General features: G+C 33.8%; 2 protein-coding genes across 3 annotated transcripts; one reads left to right on the top strand and one right to left on the bottom strand.

The window, feature by feature from the left end:
* LOC105173287 (probable mitochondrial import inner membrane translocase subunit TIM21) lies at nt 7,408–12,179 on the top strand. Its single transcript, XM_011094980.2, has 7 exons — nt 7,408–7,845; nt 8,727–8,745; nt 9,296–9,459; nt 10,528–10,706; nt 10,800–10,848; nt 11,518–11,637; nt 11,773–12,179. The coding sequence occupies exons 1-7, from the start codon at nt 7,672–7,674 to the stop codon at nt 11,929–11,931; spliced, it is 864 nt and encodes a 287-aa protein (XP_011093282.1). The 5' UTR covers nt 7,408–7,671; the 3' UTR covers nt 11,932–12,179.
* On the bottom strand, nt 12,978–14,536 carry LOC105173286. Of its 2 annotated transcripts, none has more exons than XM_011094979.2 (2): nt 14,267–14,535; nt 12,978–13,271 (listed from the first exon to the last, which is right to left on the bottom strand). In XM_011094979.2, exons 1-2 carry the CDS (start codon nt 14,498–14,500, stop codon nt 13,197–13,199), a joined length of 309 nt encoding a protein of 102 aa, XP_011093281.1. In that variant the 5' UTR covers nt 14,501–14,535; the 3' UTR covers nt 12,978–13,196. The 2 variants fall into 2 exon arrangements, with proteins under 2 accessions (XP_011093281.1, XP_020553329.1); XM_020697670.1 differs by having other exon boundaries at nt 13,212–13,350; nt 14,267–14,536.

Here is a 20,558-nt window from a genome sequence, read left to right as displayed (position 1 = left end):
ACAAGAGGAAGATGGTAAGCACATTACAGTATTTTTAAAGGTTGATCATTATTTTATACATATTATGCTAACTGTTTATTCTTCTACAGGAGGCAGAGCTCGGTCGGCTGCACAAGTAGATGGAACTGTTCGGTAGATGCTATAAGAAGAAGGCGGACGACAGCTTGAGCGGTCGGAGGGTTGTTGAAGTGGCAGTGTACCTTAGTAATTTTATTTTATTTTTTAAAATAATTCTGGGGTAAAGTACTAATAATTTTATTTATTTTGCAGTATCATTAGTCTCAACCCACGGCCGAATCGGAGGTTTCGATGGCGATCGAGCAGCAGCTGCAGCTGGCTGCAGTTGGGGGCAAGAACAAGGGTCGTGTATTCGACCTTGGTTCTGAGGCACACATCTCCAACCGGACCCACATATCACCATCACCACCGCTACAATCAAATTCGGCCATGGAGGATCGCATCGACCAGCTAAAGGATGATAGTCGACATCATGACCATGATGAGGGAGATGCGGGCCAGCTCCTCGACTGCCGGATTGTCACAACTAACCACCCCAGCACAGCCTCCGACGAACCCCCAAAGCCAAACGACGACGAAATGTACGAGGCTGATAAGGAGGGTTTAGATTAGGATTTATTTTTTTTTCAATTTTGTAATCGAATAATATTTTATATTAAAATAATATTTTTTTTCTAATTATTCATGTTTATTCATAATGTTTATTACATTTTATTATTTCATATTTATTCAATTAATTAAATTAAATAATATAATTAATTAAGATTTTATTATTTATTTATTTATTATATTTATTATAATTTATTAATTAATTAATTTTTAAAAATTATTAAATATATAACTTAAATAATTAATAAATATTTTATTATAAAATAAAAATTTAAGAACGATTTTATTAATTGTAAAGAAAATGTTACAAATCTAAACAAAAAAACCATTCCTAACACTAATGCTAAAACGATTCTAAACACGTGTTCCTAAATAAGATTGACCACTCCTAAAACCGTTACAAGAGACTGTTCCAAACAAAAAATTGACTGTTTCTAATACTATTTCAAAAATTGACCACCAAAAAATTCCAATGACCATTATTACCAATACAAATAAATACAACTCCAAAATTCAGACATCCTACTAAAAACCCGATAAAAGCAAGCAAGGTAATATAGTCTATATGGCTTTCTAATGTATATCTTACTTGCAAACAGTAGTTTGTTAATCTATTGCCGGCAAGTACCAGTGCACCTGAAATTTGGTTCCGTTGGAGAACCAACCATCGGTGCCTACACAGTCATCTCAGTTGAATGAAATTGGTGTTAGAGACAGAGGAGAAAGTGGTGGGTGGTATAAGCATGGCTGGTGGTAGGAGAAAAGGTATTGGCAGAGAAAGGTATATGGGTATAGGAAGAGAGGTGTTGGCAGAGATAGGTGACTTGGAAATTGGAACTAAGTAGGGTTCTCTACAATGCACAACTTTAGGCCTCTTGCATGCACAGTACTAATGTAAAACAAACAAATAAGGTGTAAAAACCACAAAAATAAATATTAAGTGTGTTTTATCTTATTTCGAAAAATGACAAAATATGAAACCAAACATAGTGATTGTTTTTGTTAATAGATAAAATTTGTGTCACGCCACATCTCCATAGCTTAATAGAGTTATTAACCCCGTTAAGTATGATGGACTTTTTTGGTACGTTTTAACATTAAGGGGATGTTTGCGCGCAAGACATGCTTCACGGGTGGTAAGTGAAATTTACCCTAAAATTAATTAGTTGTTAAGGAAGACATATGGCGTTGAAGGCAAATATTAAGACGTTCATTGTGGAGATAATCCAAATTCAGCGTTTAATTCAGAAACAAGTCAAAAGACCTGCGGATTAACATTGTTAAAGCACAAAACCACATTGGCAGAAGATCAAAGCTCCAACTCCATCAAGAAACATCCAAATTCAAATCAAACATTCCAAGTTTACAATGTTTAATTCGAGAATAAGTTAAAAGACCCTCGAATTAACGTTATCAAAGAGTCAAAATCTACATCAGAGGAGATCAAAGCCTCAAACTCCACCTCCGAAATTGACAAAATTCAAGATTGTATTTTCGAATTAAAGAATCAAAGGACTCAAGTAGAAATTTGTACCCGCAAAATAAATAAATCCAAAATTTCGATTGTGATATTTTCTTATTTTAATAAATTCATAAACACACAATTTGCATTATGACATTGTAATTACTTTTGTTTTTCGTTTATAAAAGTGACTCTATATTATTTTAACATCACTACACCAATCTTTTTATTGTGTCGATAATACCTTAAGTTATTTTTTCCCTTTTCTTTTTTGAAAATGTGATTTGTTGCTTTATATATATATTTTATTCTTATTAATCTTTAATATATTTTAAAATGTGAAAAAATATTTATTATATGCACAAAGGAACAACGTGTCATGATCGATCAGTAAAAAGATTACATTTAGGCTCTCATTTAAAAAAAAAAAACTATGAATTTCTAATTGTCAAAAGAAAAAGAAAATAAAAATTGGAGATGAAAATCCTTTCTAAGTTCAATTGGATTGATATTATACATTACAAATTGGATTAAGGGTGACTAAGTTCAATTGGATTGATACTATAAATTGAGTGGAGGATACTAAATTTACTTATGGCCAAGCCCAGTTGGCTAATTGAATATAGTTTTTAACTAGCTTTGCTAATTATATTTAATTAATTAATTAAAAAATAAAGAAACTATGATAGATAATGATGTAATTTCAAGCTTAAAATGCCACTATTCTATTTAGTACATAACTTGTATATAACCACATTAAGGTACAACTGGTTATCATGCTCATATGTTTTAGGAAATTGGGATTATTATAGGATGTATTTGCAGAAGAATTATCCAATCAGTTTTCTTATGATCCATTGAGATCAGTCCTCTTGTGGATTTTATTGTGAGTGTTATTTAAAATTTTATTATTTTTTATAAAATTGGAGAAATAATATATGTTATCATACATGGTTATATATACATGTCAAAAGTGATTTATTCTTGCAACAAACTTGAGTAGACTGGTTTTTTTTTTTAAATTGTTTATTGATAAACAAAAACGAATACCACATTCCATTACCTATTTGGATTGGATAGGCCTTTGGAACTTTATAGAGTTAAGTGATACAACGTGATTATTATTTTGATCATGTAGAATTTTGGTATTCGTTATGAACTTGCGTTGCGATCGACCTTTAGAGTCCATATGAGTACTCACTATGTTCCATTTATCTTGATAATGTTCAGTTTGTCGTAGTATTCAGTATATCCATGTGATCCTTAACTAGTTTAGGCAAAATTGCAAAATTGATCTTGTATGTATAGGGGGTGAAAAAATTAGTCCTATAAGTATTAGACTGGCAATTTTAATACTTTCAGTAAAAAATTGCCAGATTTTAGCCGAACAACTTGAGGCTTAGGATTCCGGCTACTAATTGGAAGTCACTTACACAGTTAGCTTGGATGCTGATGTGGAGTGGAGGCAGAAAAAAATGTGTGAATCACGTGTGGAAGATTTGGTCTATTTAATAATTTGTCTGTCAAAACTTCTTTTTCGTAGATTTGCTGGCCTATTATTCAACCCACAACACCGAACCTCCACCAAAAGTTTTGCCACGCTATAACAATCCTAACAGAATGTCTCCTATCTTTTTTCATCAACTTTTCGGCAACATCTCACCAGCGCCATTTTTGCATCGCTGTCGTGATTTTTCAAACTTGCCCCCATCAACTCTTTGTCGTCCAGCATCCTCTCACCTTCGGAACGCCTCCATTAGAAAGCATATCGTCCAGCAATCAATTTTCATTCAACTACTACAAGATTAACAATTCCATAAGCTTTGGCTTGTGTTGCTGACATAAAAACGTTCCCGGATGAAAGGAAACTTTCACGTTCGATTTTGAAGGGGGGAGATCCTATAGGATCCTATCCCAATTTTTCTTTTGCTAGGCTCATAACAAAAAAACCCACTTTCTTGCGATTACAAGGTTTATTCGAATATGAGCGAAAAAAATAGGAAATTCTCTCTCTTTCTAAGAGATAAGACTCAGTAGAAAAATATTCAAAGTGTTGATGCCCCGGGCTGGAAATTTTGATGAGTAGATTTATTGTTCGCTTCTTCCTAAACATCGGCTCTTCAAACAGGCTTCCCAAAAGGTAACGGAGGTGTGCAAAGGTTTCCTCGGGCCATGCGGAGATTGGCCCTCGAGTGCAAAGTCTGGTATTATGACCTTTACCACAATGATGTTGTCCATAGATCAAATTATTTCATGGATTGGATTTCACTTGACTGTTACGGTTCCATTGCATTATGTATTGATTGAACAAAAAAAGGGGGAACTTGATCATTCTTTTTCTAACAAATCAAAGAAATTCTTAATTCTATAGGGTTGAATAAAAATTTGATTGACCCACGGACAAAAAAAAAATTGCAGTCCGTTTGATAATGATCGAGTTACATTGCTTCTTCGGCCCTGGAAATATTTTGTCTTTTCTGAATGATAAGGAGAGAGTCACCGAATAATTTTAGTTTTCTTCAACTTTCCAATATTTGGGTATCTTTTGTTTGTTGCCAACTCCTCCCCCTTGCAACTCCTTCTTGATACCAACTTTTGCCATGGTCTTAACTCTACTAGCCTCCCCAACACATCCATGCTCCACACCACGTAAGCAACCATGTAAGATTCTAAGTATTTAAGTTGGGACCATTTGGAAACCGAAACCCTAAGCCCCAATTTTCTGGCTAATTTTTAGGTAATTTTGGCCGAAAAGATCAAAAGTTGGTCAAAATTGCCACTAAATTAAAATGTACATGACAAAATTGCTAGTCTAGTACTTACAGGACTAATTTTGCCAACCCCCCATACATATAGGATCAATTTTGCAATTTTATAAATAATTTATTCTCTAAATGATTGTTCATCCAAATTTATGGATTTGTTCATGTAGTTCTTGATAAGCGGTCAACATACTCGACGCCAGATGGTTCATAGGGCACGTCGGTTAGCATTGGGCTACTAGTTTGAAATTTCATCGTGCAGTTTCCACTTGAGTGTCATTTCACAGGTAGGTTGGAGGTTATTTGTATGTGATTGACTCCACCATATACGTAAGTATGACTAGTATTGTGCAACAACAGAGTCGCTTAATGCATGAAGGATAAAGTAGTAAACGATCTTTCACAAACTTAAAAGTTATTGAATAAGTTATCAATAATGATCAATTGTTCATTTTATTTTTCTTCTATTTTATATAATAAAAAATAATAATAAAAATTTAAATTGCACACACTCTAGCGATATTCCAATAGCTAGTTTATTTGGTTGTTTTATGATGATTAAGGTGCATGCTCTCGAGAAACTAATCATTGTTGGATTATAAAGGGTAATAATTTAGTTTTATATAAACCCTTAATTAGGGTAAGATTTTTCGCCAAATAATAAGAGTTCGTTTGATTCAAATAAAGGAAAGAAGAAAGTGGAAGGGGGAGATAAAGTAAAAGGGGGAGGGGGAGGAAAAGAATAATAATTTTCTTTCAAATTGTTTCATATGATTGGAAGGAGAGTAAATCTCAAATACTTCCCCTGTTTGGTATAAGGAAAACAGATTAAGGAGAAAACATTATTTTTGTAATTTTACTAAATAACCCTTCTCTTCATTTTGTATTAGAAAATAAATAAATTAATATTATACCAATAATTTAGTATCTAAAAAAATTAAAATCTTATTAAAAAATATTTATCAAATAATAAGAATATTTTTTATTAATAAAACATCAAAATGAGTATTGTTCATTTGTTTTAAACTGTGTAGTTTAAATAAAATAAAAATTATTATCAAACATTAGTGTCTTTGTTACTATAATAAACAACTTTGGAGGAATATATATATATATATATATATATATATGTATGTGATGCCCCTTAAAAATATTGAATCTAACACACAAATAAAATAGGTCAGCCCAACTGGCTCTTAGCCCAGCTGGCCCAGCATTAAGGAAACAAACCCACAAGCAAGACACATTAGCCCAGTTGGGTGTGAGCCCAACTGGCCCATCAGTAGAGAGGAAAAACCCATAGGTTTACCTCCTACTTTACTGAACTGACACACCCAAGAAATAAGTTCATTCCAGTCTGGTACATCATCATACATCTAGGCGAACACATCATAAAGTTTTTCAATACATTAAGACACATCATCCTAAAACATCTTCAAGTGGTTTCAAATAAATCGGCGACAAATGAGCTGCGAAATCAACAAGTAACCAATTCTTGAATTTTTAGGCAGACATGACAAGATTAGTCCACCTTACGTATCTCAGTCAAATCTAGTCCAAATAAAAAATAATTTTTATTTGGATAATAGCCAACTTAAAGAGCTTTCCAACAGCATACTACACTCTACAATAACCCTCGTATCCTGCTCTATACATGCCTATAAATAAAGCTCTTATACAGTAATTTGGTAACATCATTATTTACTCTCAAACTCTCACTTAGTCTCTCCTTTCTCTCTCGGTTTTTAGGCTATTTTGAGCCTATATTTTACGCTCCAAATGAATATATACATTTTATTATTATTTCTTATCATTATTCTTACTTTAATTCAAGTTCTCTTTTTATTTCTTTTATAAACTGTTACTGACTTAAGCATCGTAATGCTTATATTTATTTTGTAAGGTTAGTCCCGATGATTTTAGAATTTATTTTGAAGACCATTCGACCTTGTAGTATGACAAAAAATTTGGTATGCAGCAATATGAGTAATAGAGTAAATAAAAATAAAAAAATTATACTTATATCCCCTGACCTATGATCTTTTTGTACAAACCACCCATATCTTTTGCATAATTATAGAAACTACCCCTATCAGCCAAAAATAGGGATACTTTGTGTAATGATGTTAATATTTTAAGGGGTGTGTGCAATTTTTTTAAAAAGTAAGGGGTGGTTTCTGTAAATAGGGGTGGTTTCTGTAAATAGGTCATAGACTAAGGGGTGTAATGTAATTATCCCAAATAAAAACTGTATTTTTTATGTCTTTGGCCTTATACTTCTACTTTTCGTCCAATTTCAGACGAAAATAATATTAAACTCCGGAGGAATATATTTCGAATTTTACTTCACTTTCATATTTTCCTCCTAACAAGACGTCTAATTATCTTTTATACATTGACTTTTACTTTCACGTGTGTTGTACTTCCATTTTTCAATTCAATCAAACACATTCTAAAAAACCAGAAAAATAAAAAAGGAAAAGAAAAAGAACTGGGGAAGTGTCACGTGCGAGCACCCTTGGCACGTGTCATTTACCCAAAACCCACAGCATTCCGTCTTCTCAGCCCTAGTCTCCTCTCCTCTCCGATCTTTTTCATTTCTTCTTTTTCAATTTTACTGTTCGGAAAATAAACAAGTAGAATCTATACGAGGGATGTACGTATTTTTGTACGCGCCCTTCTCACTTAGTTTCTTGGTGATGCTGCTGCTCTAATTCTGCGTTCTTTGGGAAACAAACACGTAAATAGAAAGCATTGGGGGGAAAAAGTTGTGAAGATCTGAAAAAGAATCATTGAATAAAAGGAGAGTGTACAGAGAGGATGCACAACATTAGACGAGGTGGGGTTTCGATGAAGAGTAAATGGTTGAATGTTTTGAGATCATCATGCAAGGGGTTGGAGCATAAGCCGTCAAACGCTGTATCTGATGTGGGTTTTGCGGAATTTTCATCTTTAGCAACTGGGAGATCACTGATGAATGATTTCTCCAGAAGGGTGTGTCAGAGATTCGCTTTTGTTGATGTTTTGTTTTCAGCTGATATGTTTGCTAAATTCTTGTTTAAGAATGGTGTGTGAGATTAATGCTACCTTGTATTTGCTGCTCATGTGCAATTTCATGGTAGTTCATTAGCTGGAGAAGGTATATCTTTTGGTGTATGTTCATCTAGTGGAATGACTTTTTGGGTGTAGAGGGTTTGTGATTTTGCTTATATAACTGAATCAGGTAGTTTAGGTGTTCTTGCTAATTGTATGTTGAGTACCTTGTGCTATTGAACTTGTTGGTTTCGTATTGGTTAACAAGAAAAACTTGACATCGGCATAACTGTACTGTCATGTAACTAGTATGGCTTACACCTTAGTTTTCTTGATGACAGTTTCCTTTTGCTATATGCCATAGGAATTTGCAAGATTGATAGGAGTGCAAATTGATGTTTCTTAAGTCATCTGCATTTTACCTTGTTACCAGTGCTAGTCCTTGTTTCAGCTTTGTTGCAACTTACAGCGAGAGTTGCTTTATTCTACTTTATCGTCTCGAGACGGTATCACATTAGCAAACACACGCCTTTACCGCTGGCTTGCCATTGTGGTCCTTATAAATCTGGCTGTGCTGAGATTCTGGTTGTTATTGAGTATCTGATTTTTTCCCAATTTTAAGAGAAACTTATCGTAGGTGTATGTTAGAATATTTTGAAACCTCCGTTTCCATATTTTCTCTTTTAAGAGAATCTTCTCTTAGGTTTATAATCAAAATAAATTATATATGTGGTATATCCTGCAAGAAATGATCAGTCAAGTTATAGTTTTTGGTTAATATTTGTGTAATCTTGGTCTCTCGCCTGTTCTAGTAGTGATGATTTTTTTTCTTTATTCTGCAGGTTGCTCGTCAAGTTGGTGGTTAGTAGACGTGTTTTATTACTTAAAGAAAAAGTGCCCTTTTGAAGCCACTATATGAAAAGTGCTAGACGCGAATTTGGGGCTATTACATTTTTTAATTCATTTCTTCTCATATATTTGGCCGGTTTCCTTCTCTTTTGTATTTGGTTAATACCATGTCTATCTACTTTACTTACTATCCTTGATTGAAACTTTATTGAAAGGTAGAAATAACCATGCTGTTATCGTACTTGCCTCTCACAAAGAATACTCAATTCTGATGGGACCATTTCTGGAATTTCCTGAGAGTTGGATATTGCATTGTCTGTTTGCTATAACTATAATACATACTTGGGATGTTGGTTTCCTGATTAGCATAAAATTTTTATTTGTTTTATTCTTATTTTTCTTATTTTCTGATAGAAGGAGAGTTCGATTATTCTCATTCTTTTGTTCTCTTCTTTCCCACTTTATTGGGGTTTTGGAGGTGGATTTGGATTGGTGTTCAATAAACATGTAGCTTACAGTGGAGTTTCTGTTAATTAAAATCACCCGGTGATTATTTTGGCAGAGAACTGTATCCTACCCAGAGATCAGTGGACTAGACGGCACTCTGTGATTTTTCAGTCAGCATTTCAACTTGCCATGAGCACTGGGCAGAATATGGGAAGTTCTTGCTTTACTAGAACCCTTGCATCCAAAACTACAGAGTCAAGCAGACAAAAACAATCAGAGGTTTGTAAAGTATCCCCAAATTTAATAATACCGATTTGTGACTTTCTAGAAGAAGCAAATCTGATATTCTTCTGTGAACGTATTGTTGGAAAAAATTGTATTGCATTCATGCTACTTCTGGATAGAGAGAATAAAGTATCTCAGACAGAGTTTTTTAACTCTCAGTTCTTATACAGGGTATACTTTAGGAATCAAAGACGAGATTATGGCATGGATATTTTTTATACCCAGGAGTAGACTATGTTGCATAACTTACCTATTGCCATAATGTATGATTGTGTAGAAGAAGATTGCTCAATCTACAAAATGGAGTGTATCATAGCTTAATTTCATACCTCCATGCTTGCGCAGCAAGCTTCCCTGACATGTGTGTCGTTCAGGTAAAAGAGAATTTCCTCAGCAAGAAGAGAATCCCATGCAAAACTTTTCAACTTTTTCTCATAACAAAGATTGAACTGATTATCACTCACATTGAGAACAATCTTGTTAAGTGAATGACGACATACTGTTGCTTTCACATAAACATGAACTTACGTCCTGGCATATTGGTACATGATAACCTCTTTGATCAGTTTGGCATCCTGATATCTGGTTTCAGTTGTCAAAACTTGATCTACAAGATCATCTTAAGGAATAGCGCCTTTTCTTGGGAATTAGTCCAACCAATGATAAGGCGAATTTTCTGTGTTAACCATAACCATGATTAGAGGCCCTTGTAATGCAAGACTCGGCTCTTCCTTTTTTATTTTTTTTCCCCTAACACTCACACACACACTCAAGGTTCGAATAAGAGACCTCTCATAGGGAAGTCTTGTGCCCAAACGCATCGGGCTGCCATCCCTTGGGGATGATGCAGACTTGGTTCTTGAATGTTCTATCATCAGCTACGCTCTTCTTTGTTTCTTTTTCCCTATGCGAAAAACATGCGAGATTTATGAAGCCCATTGTTAAGTTTAGTTCATCTATTTGTACGATTGCTCATTTGTTTTTTAATATCTGCTTGTAACTTTTTAATATATCCTATTTTCATACTGACATTGGGCACTGCCTTTTACCTTTCTTTGACAGACTCGAAAAGAGATATCCACTGTCGAGGACCCCTTTGATGCTCCAACATATAATATCCCAGAGAAGCCAGTGACATTTACAGAAGGAGCTTCATATAGTCTTGTCATTCTTGCAGGCCTTGGCATTGCTGCCGCTGCAGCGTATGGTGTTTTTAAAGAACTTATATTTGAGCCAAAGGAGTAAGCTACATTAATTTGCTGCATGAACGTGAGCCTTTCAGAAATTGTTTTCCTCTTGTTCTCTACGATATAACTGAAGATGATTCTTTATAGGTACAAAATCTTCAACAAGGCTTTGGAAAGGGTTCAAAATGACAGCCAAGTACGTTGCTCTCAATTTTCTTTATCATGAATCAACCTTTTGTAGTGTTTAGGTGGAAGATGAGCTCAATATATGCCCCTCATTAACTATAGAACTGTAATATGTAAATATAACCTTTGTAGATGGAAAATAAGTTGGGCCAGCAGAAATACACTATCCACTTTTACCTGGTGTCGAGTTAAGTTCACTGTTTGTTGTACTTGTTATGCTTAAAGAAGAAACTAGTACAATAATCACATAGAAGTACAGGACCATCAACACAAACATTATTCAATTTCAAGACTGGAAACTCTCAATCAAAGGACAGGATGAAAGAATTTATATTTATATGGTTCACTTTGGTCAAACTCAGTGAACATGAGTATCTTCATTAGAAATAACAAAATTGTTAGGCATCCGATTAACTAGAGCAAAAGAGCTTTAGTTTGAAAGATTAGTGAAATTAGCTTTCCATTTTGGTTCAAATTTTACATTTCTGAACTCTTTGTTGAAGATTGTTTTTCCCTGTCATGGACAACATTTGTTCATTTTGACCTGAAAACAAAAAATTACTGTTGCCTTGAAAACCTAGAATAGTTCAAGAAACTCCTCTGCCTCCATAATATTAGATCTGCATCATTAGTTCTGTTCCAAGTAGTTCTGCTCTTTGGACTTATTACTATCCAACAGGTTAGAGTTAGAATCGGATCCCCCATCACGGGCTACGGATCAGAGAGTAGGAATAGGGCTGCTCGTCAACGCATTCCCCATAAAACGTGGACTGATGAAGAAGGCGTCGAACATGTTGTGGTAAGTAATATCTATCCTATTCTGAAAGCGCTGTATGTAATCTTGAAATGGTACCTTAAATAACTGAAAAACAATAGGATTCAAACCATTTTTCAAATATCTCAAGGATATGGCAGAGTAATGGTCAACATGTAGGTTAATTTCCACATTCGGGGACCACATGGAGCTGGGAAAGTTTACTCAGAGATGTTCAAAGACAAGGTGGAGAAGCAGTGGAAGTTCATGTACTTAATTGTTGAAGTCACATCACCTTCCCCAGCTCAATTGATGCTCGAGTCTTACGTTCCTGCCTGAGAGCATATACGGTATGAACAATTTGATCTGCTGCATCGAGATGATCGGACACTAGAAGCCATTCCCGTTAACCAATAATTTCAAATGTTAATGTTGTCTGAGATGCTGAAATCACTACTGCGTGGATCTTGTTCAGTGGATAATCCTTAAATAGTATCTGATCAATTGAGGCTTTATTCACTAAGTTTTACTCTTCTTCCATTTGCGGAACGTTTTTCTCCATTTCTCTCCGCCGATTGGTCTTTTCTTTTTTTATTAGAAATTGTATCTCTCCCGGAACATTATGTTGCATTACTCACAGGTGTGAGAAACATAAAATTTTGTTTAGATGCAAAGAACTGCGGATTATTAAATTTTAGAACTTTCTTGATGCCTTGAAAGGCTTCCTCAATCTCTCTGAGTTGCAGTTGGCTCTGTAGTTATAAACTAACGGGTATAAATTACTTTAAAATCTCTCTAAGAATGTGAAATTATACTTTTTCCAAAGTTGTAAATATTACACTTACACTTTTTTAACAAAAATTATTGTTTGTATTTAATCTCTTTTTGTTAGAATTTGAATGGAAAATGAGACGTTAGCAAAAAAAAATATATAAAATTTTAATTTTACACCTCATTAATGTTTTCATGTAATAAGCTTGTTACTTATAAGGAAAAAAATATAATAATATATTAATCTTACTTAAAATATATATAGTACAAAAGTATATATGAAAATATTAAATAAGAGGAAAAATTTTAAAAAATTATTGTAATTTTATTTTTGCTAATATCGTCCAAATTCTAATGAAAGAGAATAAGGTGCATATGGAGAATTTTGAAAGAAAGTGAATGTATAATTTCAAATCTTATGTTGGGGAAAGCATGTCATAAGTCATTGATGTAGTCAGAGGCAAGAAAATGAAGGAAAATAACTGTAGATTGAATAATGATGGTCAACATGCAGGTAAAAAGAAGAAAGCTATTTTCAATATGCAGACGCATAAGAGTCCATTTGTATCACAAGCAAGAGACTAAACTTCTTTCATAGAGAAAAAGGGTCAGCATTTAGATAAGTTTAAGTAAAGCATTAGGAACATCACATAAATACATTAGAGACTTAAAACCTCTTCAGATGGATATGAGTAACATTCTGCCTCAAAAAGAAAAGTATAATAGAACTCAGTGGCACACTAGTTTCCTGTAATTCCTCTAGAAAACTTCTTAATACAATGGCGTAGGAGAAAGCCGAACCCATTCAAACAAATTGATGGGTTGGAATCGATCTACTTATCACGTGCCCTAGGACGTAATCCAAGTTCAGTCCGTATATTTGTACCTAAGGCCTTCATGTCTTCCACCTACAAGAAACATGGAAGGTGTGGTGGTAAGGAACCTACATCGACGAATTCTTGAGCAGATCAAATAATTCATTTGTTACTGCAAAGACAGCCAATTTATGTCAAATTTTGGAAAACCTGATAGAGAAACAAGGATGAATCTAAACTGCAGTAACATATGCATACAAGAACGAGAGTATATGGATTATTCACAGAAACATTATGGTGAAGCATCAGGAGGGCGAACATCTTTACATTCCGCTTTATGCATTAAACAATTTTCTTAAATTAAAAAGAAAACGATAACAGGTTGTGGTAAGGGGAAGAAAAACAACCAACTAGCCTTGATTTGTGCCACCTAGAACTTTAACAAAACCTATAAAACAATACTGTCGTCAAGAATAAATATGTCCAAACACCACAATAATTTATCATTTGATCTTCATTGTTCTGCTTTGAGTATCTCATCATCTCAGTTATCTACTATCTCTTCTCCAACCATCACTTGAATGATCTCAACCCAGACAGAAATTAACAGTTCTCTTACCTAGATCACCTTCCACCAACATAGGTCATGGCCCATATCAAACCATCTACAATCTAAAACAATATTTTTATTTGCTTATGCTAATCTAGCTTCCAAAGTGATGATCATGACAATCTAACATGTGGAACTACAGAATTGCTGATGTCACTAGTGCCAAGATCTTCATCCCCTACGTACGTAGATATACATTCGAAATGCATAATACTGACCAACAAATACACATACAATGACCAAAAATAAGCTAAGTGCTAAACCTCAGGAAAAAATCAGAAATTGAAAACAAATTTGTGCCATTAAATTCACATGTCGCCAAATATTTATGTCTAAATCAATCATACTTGAACTCACAGAACCCCAAAACCCCAATTCAATAATGCATATCTTCCTCTACGAAAAAATGATTCCCTTGAGGAAACAAAAGCGTCTCGATCCCAAACAAAACCAAACAGACAAAATACAAAACACTTACAGAACGGAGACCAGAAGCTCGGAGGGAGGCTACAGCGGCGGATGCGGCGGCGCCAACGAAGAGAGAAGCGACAGCGAAGGCTTTGAAGGGCATGAGGCGCGAGTCGCCGGCATACCCCTTTCTGAAGGTCGAAATGCCCCACCCCAATTGGGCGGCGCTCGCGGCGGCCCACCACCAGCACTCGTCTACTACCACCACCCCATTCACCGCTCTACCTTCCTCTTTCTCCTCCATTTCACTCCCATTTTCACCATCGCTCGCCTGAAGATACTCGCCCTTTCTTCAAACTCCAGCCTATGTGGGCTCATGGGCTTCCTTTTATGAAATTGGGCTTTCCTTTATTGGGCTCTAATCTATGGACTTATCTAATAGGCAATAATTAACAAAGAGATGTTTGATCCCATCCACCGATCAACTTGTATTTTTCTGTTGCAAATTCTATTTCATTTTCTACGGCATTCAATATACGCACTTTATAAATATAAAAATAATATATTTTGGAAAAGATTTTATAGCAGGCTACCATCAGACAAAGTATCTTCTTTCTACAATAATTTTAAAAGCTTTTTCCTGACTTTGTTCGTGTCAACAAACATTTTGAAATACTTCGACTCTTTCAAAACAGGCCCAAATCAAATAGCAATAATTCGAATCACTTGTTTTTACACTATTTCAAAAATCCAAAAACTCAATCATATGACTATACAAAAAACCATAACGTATGTGTATTAAATCAAGTGAAAAATAAAATAAATTTTGCAACAAAAAATTCATTCCGCTCTGGGTCCAGGAGTCCTCCTCCTAGGAGGATGCAAGTCTCCAAATGGGACCCTCAAAATGAATGGATGTGATTTCTCCTAATTCTTTGGATTTAGTGAGAATTATCCTCGTATACATAGTCATCATAGTTATGATGATGTATCTCCAAAGAGAGAAAAATGTACTTGAATTTAATTTTGAGTACCTTTGGATTTGTTACAATGCAAAAATCAAAGGTGTATATACATTTGAAAACTCAGATTCACCCTAAGCCTATCAAAATAATATGTCCAAGTGTAATTAAATTAGGGATAATTAAATTCTTCCATAGCGCGATTTGTTGTAATTACACTTAAATTTTTTATAATTGAAAAACTTATATCTAGTACCCTAAAAATTGCTTTCGTCTAACAAATAAGTCTATTTGTTAATCAAAATTCGTCGAATTTATTAATATTAACAAAAAAATGAATAGAAATTCATATTTAACCCTGATTGACTTACTATTGATTTATTGCAATAAATTTTTATGATCAAATTATCCTTATACATCTTCATACTTTAATGCATATGAGTAGGTATATTTTTACCGTTATTAAGGTAATCTAGTTAGAAAATTTTATTTGGCCTGTAATAAATCTGTATTTATACAGTTTTTTCTTATTTAATATCAATAAATTCAGTTAATATTGACTGATGAGGGGCTTATTTGTTAGATTAATACAAACCTCATGGGTACTAGATGTAATTTTTTAAATTATAGAAATTTTACATATAATTACACTAAATCTTAAGGAAAAAGAGTGTAATTATCCTATTAATTTATTTAATTATCGGGGAGGATGGTTGGACTGGAGCTTGAGATGATGAGCGGGCAGGTTACTGGAGGAGGGCTTGAAATCAGATTGAATTTTCTATTATAATTTCTATGCTATCTTCTACCTCATTTAACATACATATATTATGTGTATAAAGAAGACATCATATATTTTATTTAGGAAAAGATTTAATACATTTAGGCTCGTTTACTTTGTGTATAGGATAACTGGATGAGAAGATAAACTAGAATTAAATTTAAGGGTTTGTTTGGTTGGGATGAAAAGTAGGTATATAAAAAAAAGCGAAAGTAGAAATAAATGAATAAGAAAAATATTGGTATTTGGTTAGGGAAAATAGTTAGAGAAAAACTAAAACTTGATGTACATGAAATCACTCTTAACTCCAATTTTGTTTTTATTCAAAATTGGACGAAAAAAGTGAAAGTATAAGACCAAAAAGATAAAATAGTACATATTTTTCTCTAAATTTGAATTCTTTATTTGAGGTCACTGGTACTAATTTTATTTTATTTTTAAACTGAAATGGTTTCAATACTCATTTTTTATGAATATTTTTATTAATAAAATATATTTTTGTTATTTGGTTAATGAATATTTTTACTAATAAGATTTTTTAAATTTTTTTTGTATACTAAAATTATTTTAATATAATATTAAATTATTTATTTTTTAACACAAAATGAAGAAAAATAGTTAATTGGTAAAAATTATAAAAAATAATATTTTCTTTTCAATCTATTTTTCTCGTACCAAATAAGAAAATGTACTTGAGATTACTCCCCTTTTAATTATTCTAAATTTACTTTGATTGATTATCGTAATAGGATAAAATTGTATTCTTTGTTTATTTTGCATGATAAGAGTATCATTAAGATGCAATTACTATAAGGATAATTTACATTTTCCTTCCTTGAAATTCGGTGTAAGTACACTTAAACTTTCTGTGATTTAAAAAATCACATCTAGTATCTTTAAGATTTGCTTCCATCTAATAAATAGATCCATCTATTAATCAAAATTAACTAAATTTATTGATATTAACAAAAAATTTGAATGAAAACTAATATTTACTCACAGTTGACTTATTATTGATTTATTATAAATTAAATAATTTTTTTTTATTAAACTATCCTTATAAAAGTGAAGATATACATCCTCACATGCATTATGTGATGTGATGTATAAAGGTAATCTGGTCATAAAAAAATTTATTTGACCTACGATAAATCAATAATAAGTTAATCCAGAACAAATATTAACTTTTATCAATTTTTCTTATATCATTGAATCCTGTAAATTTTGACTGATAGAAGGACTTATTTGTTAGACAGAAGCAAACATCAGAGTAAGTGGCCAAATAGCCAATTAAATTATAGGAGATTGACGCGTAATTATATCAAACCTCAAAGGAGATGAGTGTTGGAATAAGTGGCCAAATAGCCAATTAAATTGGCGATTTCGAGAGATTCAAGCAATCTTTATTAAAGTAATATTGTCCCGACGAATATGGTAAGTTTTTGTCTTTGGTGAATATGTCTGTTATACTTATCAATTACGTTAAGCATTGATTTGACGTCACAAAAGATACCCATAGACCATTTAATAATCTATGTAGTTGGGTTGCGCATTAGATGGCGGCAACGAAACCAACTTCTAAGGTTAGTCTGAGACGTTCCAAGTTGAGGATCTCGAGACTGGGCATTGGGGGTCATACTGAGACTTGCACTGAGTATTGCATTCATTGGATGAGTGACGTGTTTCATCGACGACAAACGTTGGACGTCTATGTAATTTCAATGGGTTAGTTGTTACGGTAGTTAATTGACTGAACTGACTCGCATGGTACGTCATATGGAAGTCTTGGAGGCTTGGTCGGTATAACTTGAGTCCCCGACTCCAATAATATGGAAGTAATCCTCAGACTTGAGAAATCACGGCAGTCACGTGCATAAAATGACTGTATCTTGGATCTGGACAAGAGGTGATTGTGTCGCAGACATGATCATCATAAGACTTGTCCAATGTAGTCGGAGTATGTAGCTAGGATGGTGAGTTCCAAGAAGAGGATTCTTCCCCTATTGACAAAAATATCTCCTATGCACTTGGACATGCGTTCGCGCTTTATGAACCTGTAGTCACAGTGATTGATTGAATAGAAAAAGGAGATTTTTGTGTCGATAAACTTGGCGTAATGCGATCTCAAGTATTAAGCATAGAAGTCTAGTCCAGAATGGAAACCAACACCAAATTCCATGCCCTAGACTAAGGCTGGGAGACGGTAGACGGCACCCATATGGACTGGAAAGCCTAAATATTCACACGGACATTCACCTACTCTCTAGTCCCATGGACCGTTCGGCCATCATGGTAGCGGGTTCTCTTGATCAAGGGTTGATTACGAATTATAAATTAAATTAAATTTAATTAATCATAGCATTGGGCACTTGCCCAAGTCTGCTAAAAGGTGAACCTAAAGAGTCACACGTAAATCATCGAGAAAGAACAAGAAATTAATTTGGAATTAATTTTATAAGATGTGAGTAATTGGATTACTTACATATGGGGTTAATTTAAATTACTCCCATTGGATGGATGACCCAAGTTTAAATTAATTGGATTAATTTAAATTGTGTTTGCTCTTATTAATTAATGTGAATTTCATTAATTAATAAGAGTCAATCTGGGTTTGAGTATTTAATTGGACTAAATACCTAGTGAGCTCAGTAAATGAATTTTTATTAAATTAGATTTAATTAAAATCCATTGGGCCTTGAATTTATTTTAGAGAAAATCGGCCCACTCATTGTGGCCCACTAACTAGCAAAAATAATGGAGAGAAAGTTGACCAAATAATTGTATTTTTTGAAAGTGCTAACTTAGTCATAATTAGACTCTTCTCTATTTGGAATGGATTGAAGAGTTGCCTTATAGAATGTATCTAGACACATTTTTATTTATCTATTTAAGGTATATAAATAAGTATTGTGTATAATTATTTATATAATAATTCATAACACAATATATCACACAAAATTCTCTCCCTCTCCTCCTAGTTTCGGCCGCCCCTCCCCTTCTCACTAGGTGAGAATTTTGGTTTTGATTCCTTCTAGCAAAGGGATCAAAATGTTGTTTATTCTGGTGTGATTTGGATAATCTTTGGAGGATTCTTACATCGGAATCTCGAGTGGACAAATTCGACGAAGTTGTCCGATTGGAAGCTTGAAACTTTGAGAGGTAAAATTCGATTTTACATTTACGCTTTTCCTTTTATTTTCAACCATAGCCTCGTATGATTATTTCTTTACTATTGTTAATTTTCATACTACATCGAACGCTCGGGAGCACAAAAAATACACCCCTCAGTACAATTTTTGTTTAAATTTTAAATTATTAATTTTCGAATCTCGCTTCCGCTGGCACGTTCTTTCCTTTCAAGTAGTGTAATTACCTTATTACTATGTTACCTTGAAGCAATTTAAAAATTAGAAATAGGCCTCGCATCTAGACCACCGCCTAACCTTGTTGGAAACCCCCTTAGAAGGAGAAGATTCCAATTCAACAAAGGCAGGTCTGTTAAATTAAAATTAAATTAGGAAGAATAAGAATGATTTGATCTGTTAAATTGAAAGTCAGTTAAGGAGAATGAGAATTGTTTGATGATGTTGAATGACTAAACAATGGCAAACTCAAAATTTCGAGCTCATGCATCTAAACCATGAACTTGCAGCCGCAACTCCTACTCTCGTCACATTGCTAATTTCCTTCGTCGGTTAGCTTCATTTCCACCTCTGTAGTTTGTTGCTAGCAATGGCCTCGATGCATCTCGGCACAATCTCCAAGTTTTCTGCCATGGGCAATATTCCTTAGTAGGATACAAAGGTCAATTCCAGCCCTTATCCTTATTTACTTTCTCCTCCAAAAGTCTTAACCCACCTCAACAGGTGGGTTGCACAGTAGGGGTGTAACAGTGTTTAAGCCCGGACCCTGAACTCACTATAAGCAAACGGCTATAAAGATTGGACTGGGCTGTGTAACGTGGATGAAGTAGAAGATGAAATAGAGTTTACAATAAAAAATTAAATCCGAACTTGAAATGAGATGGGGTGGATTTCAAATCTTGCTAAAGGCAAGATATTATAAGTAGTAAACGAAACAAGTATCAAATTCAGTGGACCCTGGCCCTATTAAGAGTTGGATGTATTTCAACTCATAAAGGAGGGGTGTGTATAGGTAAACTAGTCTAAAAACATATAAAAACCTATGCGTTACATACAAAAAAGCAACAAGAAGTTTCTGAAGTTATTCGTTTAAAAAAAGGAAGCCATCCCCCGGACTTTTCGCGCAAGTCTCTTGGTGCCTCTTCAACAATCCCGCCTGTGTGAGCTGTTGCGGCAGTCAACCACTGAAACACGGTTTCAGCACCAAGGGAGACAATACAAATAAGGCCTAAATTATATTGAGATTCTCTTATGTTGAAATACAATTATACTTTCTAAAATTGTAGTTGTAATTACAACTTCATCTTCTATTCAAAAGTAAAACTTACACAAACACCTTTTGAAAAACATTATACTATACAAAAAGAAAAAATTCTCATAAGTTTGTATTGTGCTCTTATTGGCGGTATAAAATTATGCTCGTGAGAAATGGCAAATCGCATTGTACAATATGCTACAGATGTATGTAGAATCGTG

This window comes from Sesamum indicum, linkage group LG11, assembly GCF_000512975.1.
Source record: "Sesamum indicum cultivar Zhongzhi No. 13 linkage group LG11, S_indicum_v1.0, whole genome shotgun sequence".
Classification (NCBI taxonomy): domain Eukaryota; kingdom Viridiplantae; phylum Streptophyta; class Magnoliopsida; order Lamiales; family Pedaliaceae; genus Sesamum; species Sesamum indicum.
This window is presented reverse-complemented; position numbering and strand designations above follow the sequence as displayed.

What these genes read in the sequence shown, in the direction of transcription:
- LOC105173287 (XM_011094980.2), top strand. Translation starts at nt 7,672, where the DNA reads ATGCACAACATTAGACGAGGTGGGGTTTCGATGAAGAGTAAATGGTTG. An exon ending in CTTATATTTGAGCCAAAGGA is followed by an intron (nt 10,707 to 10,799) that starts GTAAGCTACATT and finishes GATTCTTTATAG; the next exon opens with GTACAAAATCTTCAACAAGG. An exon ending in GGGTTCAAAATGACAGCCAA is followed by an intron (nt 10,849 to 11,517) that starts GTACGTTGCTCT and finishes ACTATCCAACAG; the next exon opens with GTTAGAGTTAGAATCGGATC.
- LOC105173286 (XM_011094979.2), bottom strand. Translation starts at nt 14,500, where the DNA reads ATGGAGGAGAAAGAGGAAGGTAGAGCGGTGAATGGGGTGGTGGTAGTA. An exon ending in GAGCTTCTGGTCTCCGTTCT is followed by an intron (nt 13,272 to 14,266) that starts GTAAGTGTTTTG and finishes TGTTTCTTGTAG; the next exon opens with GTGGAAGACATGAAGGCCTT.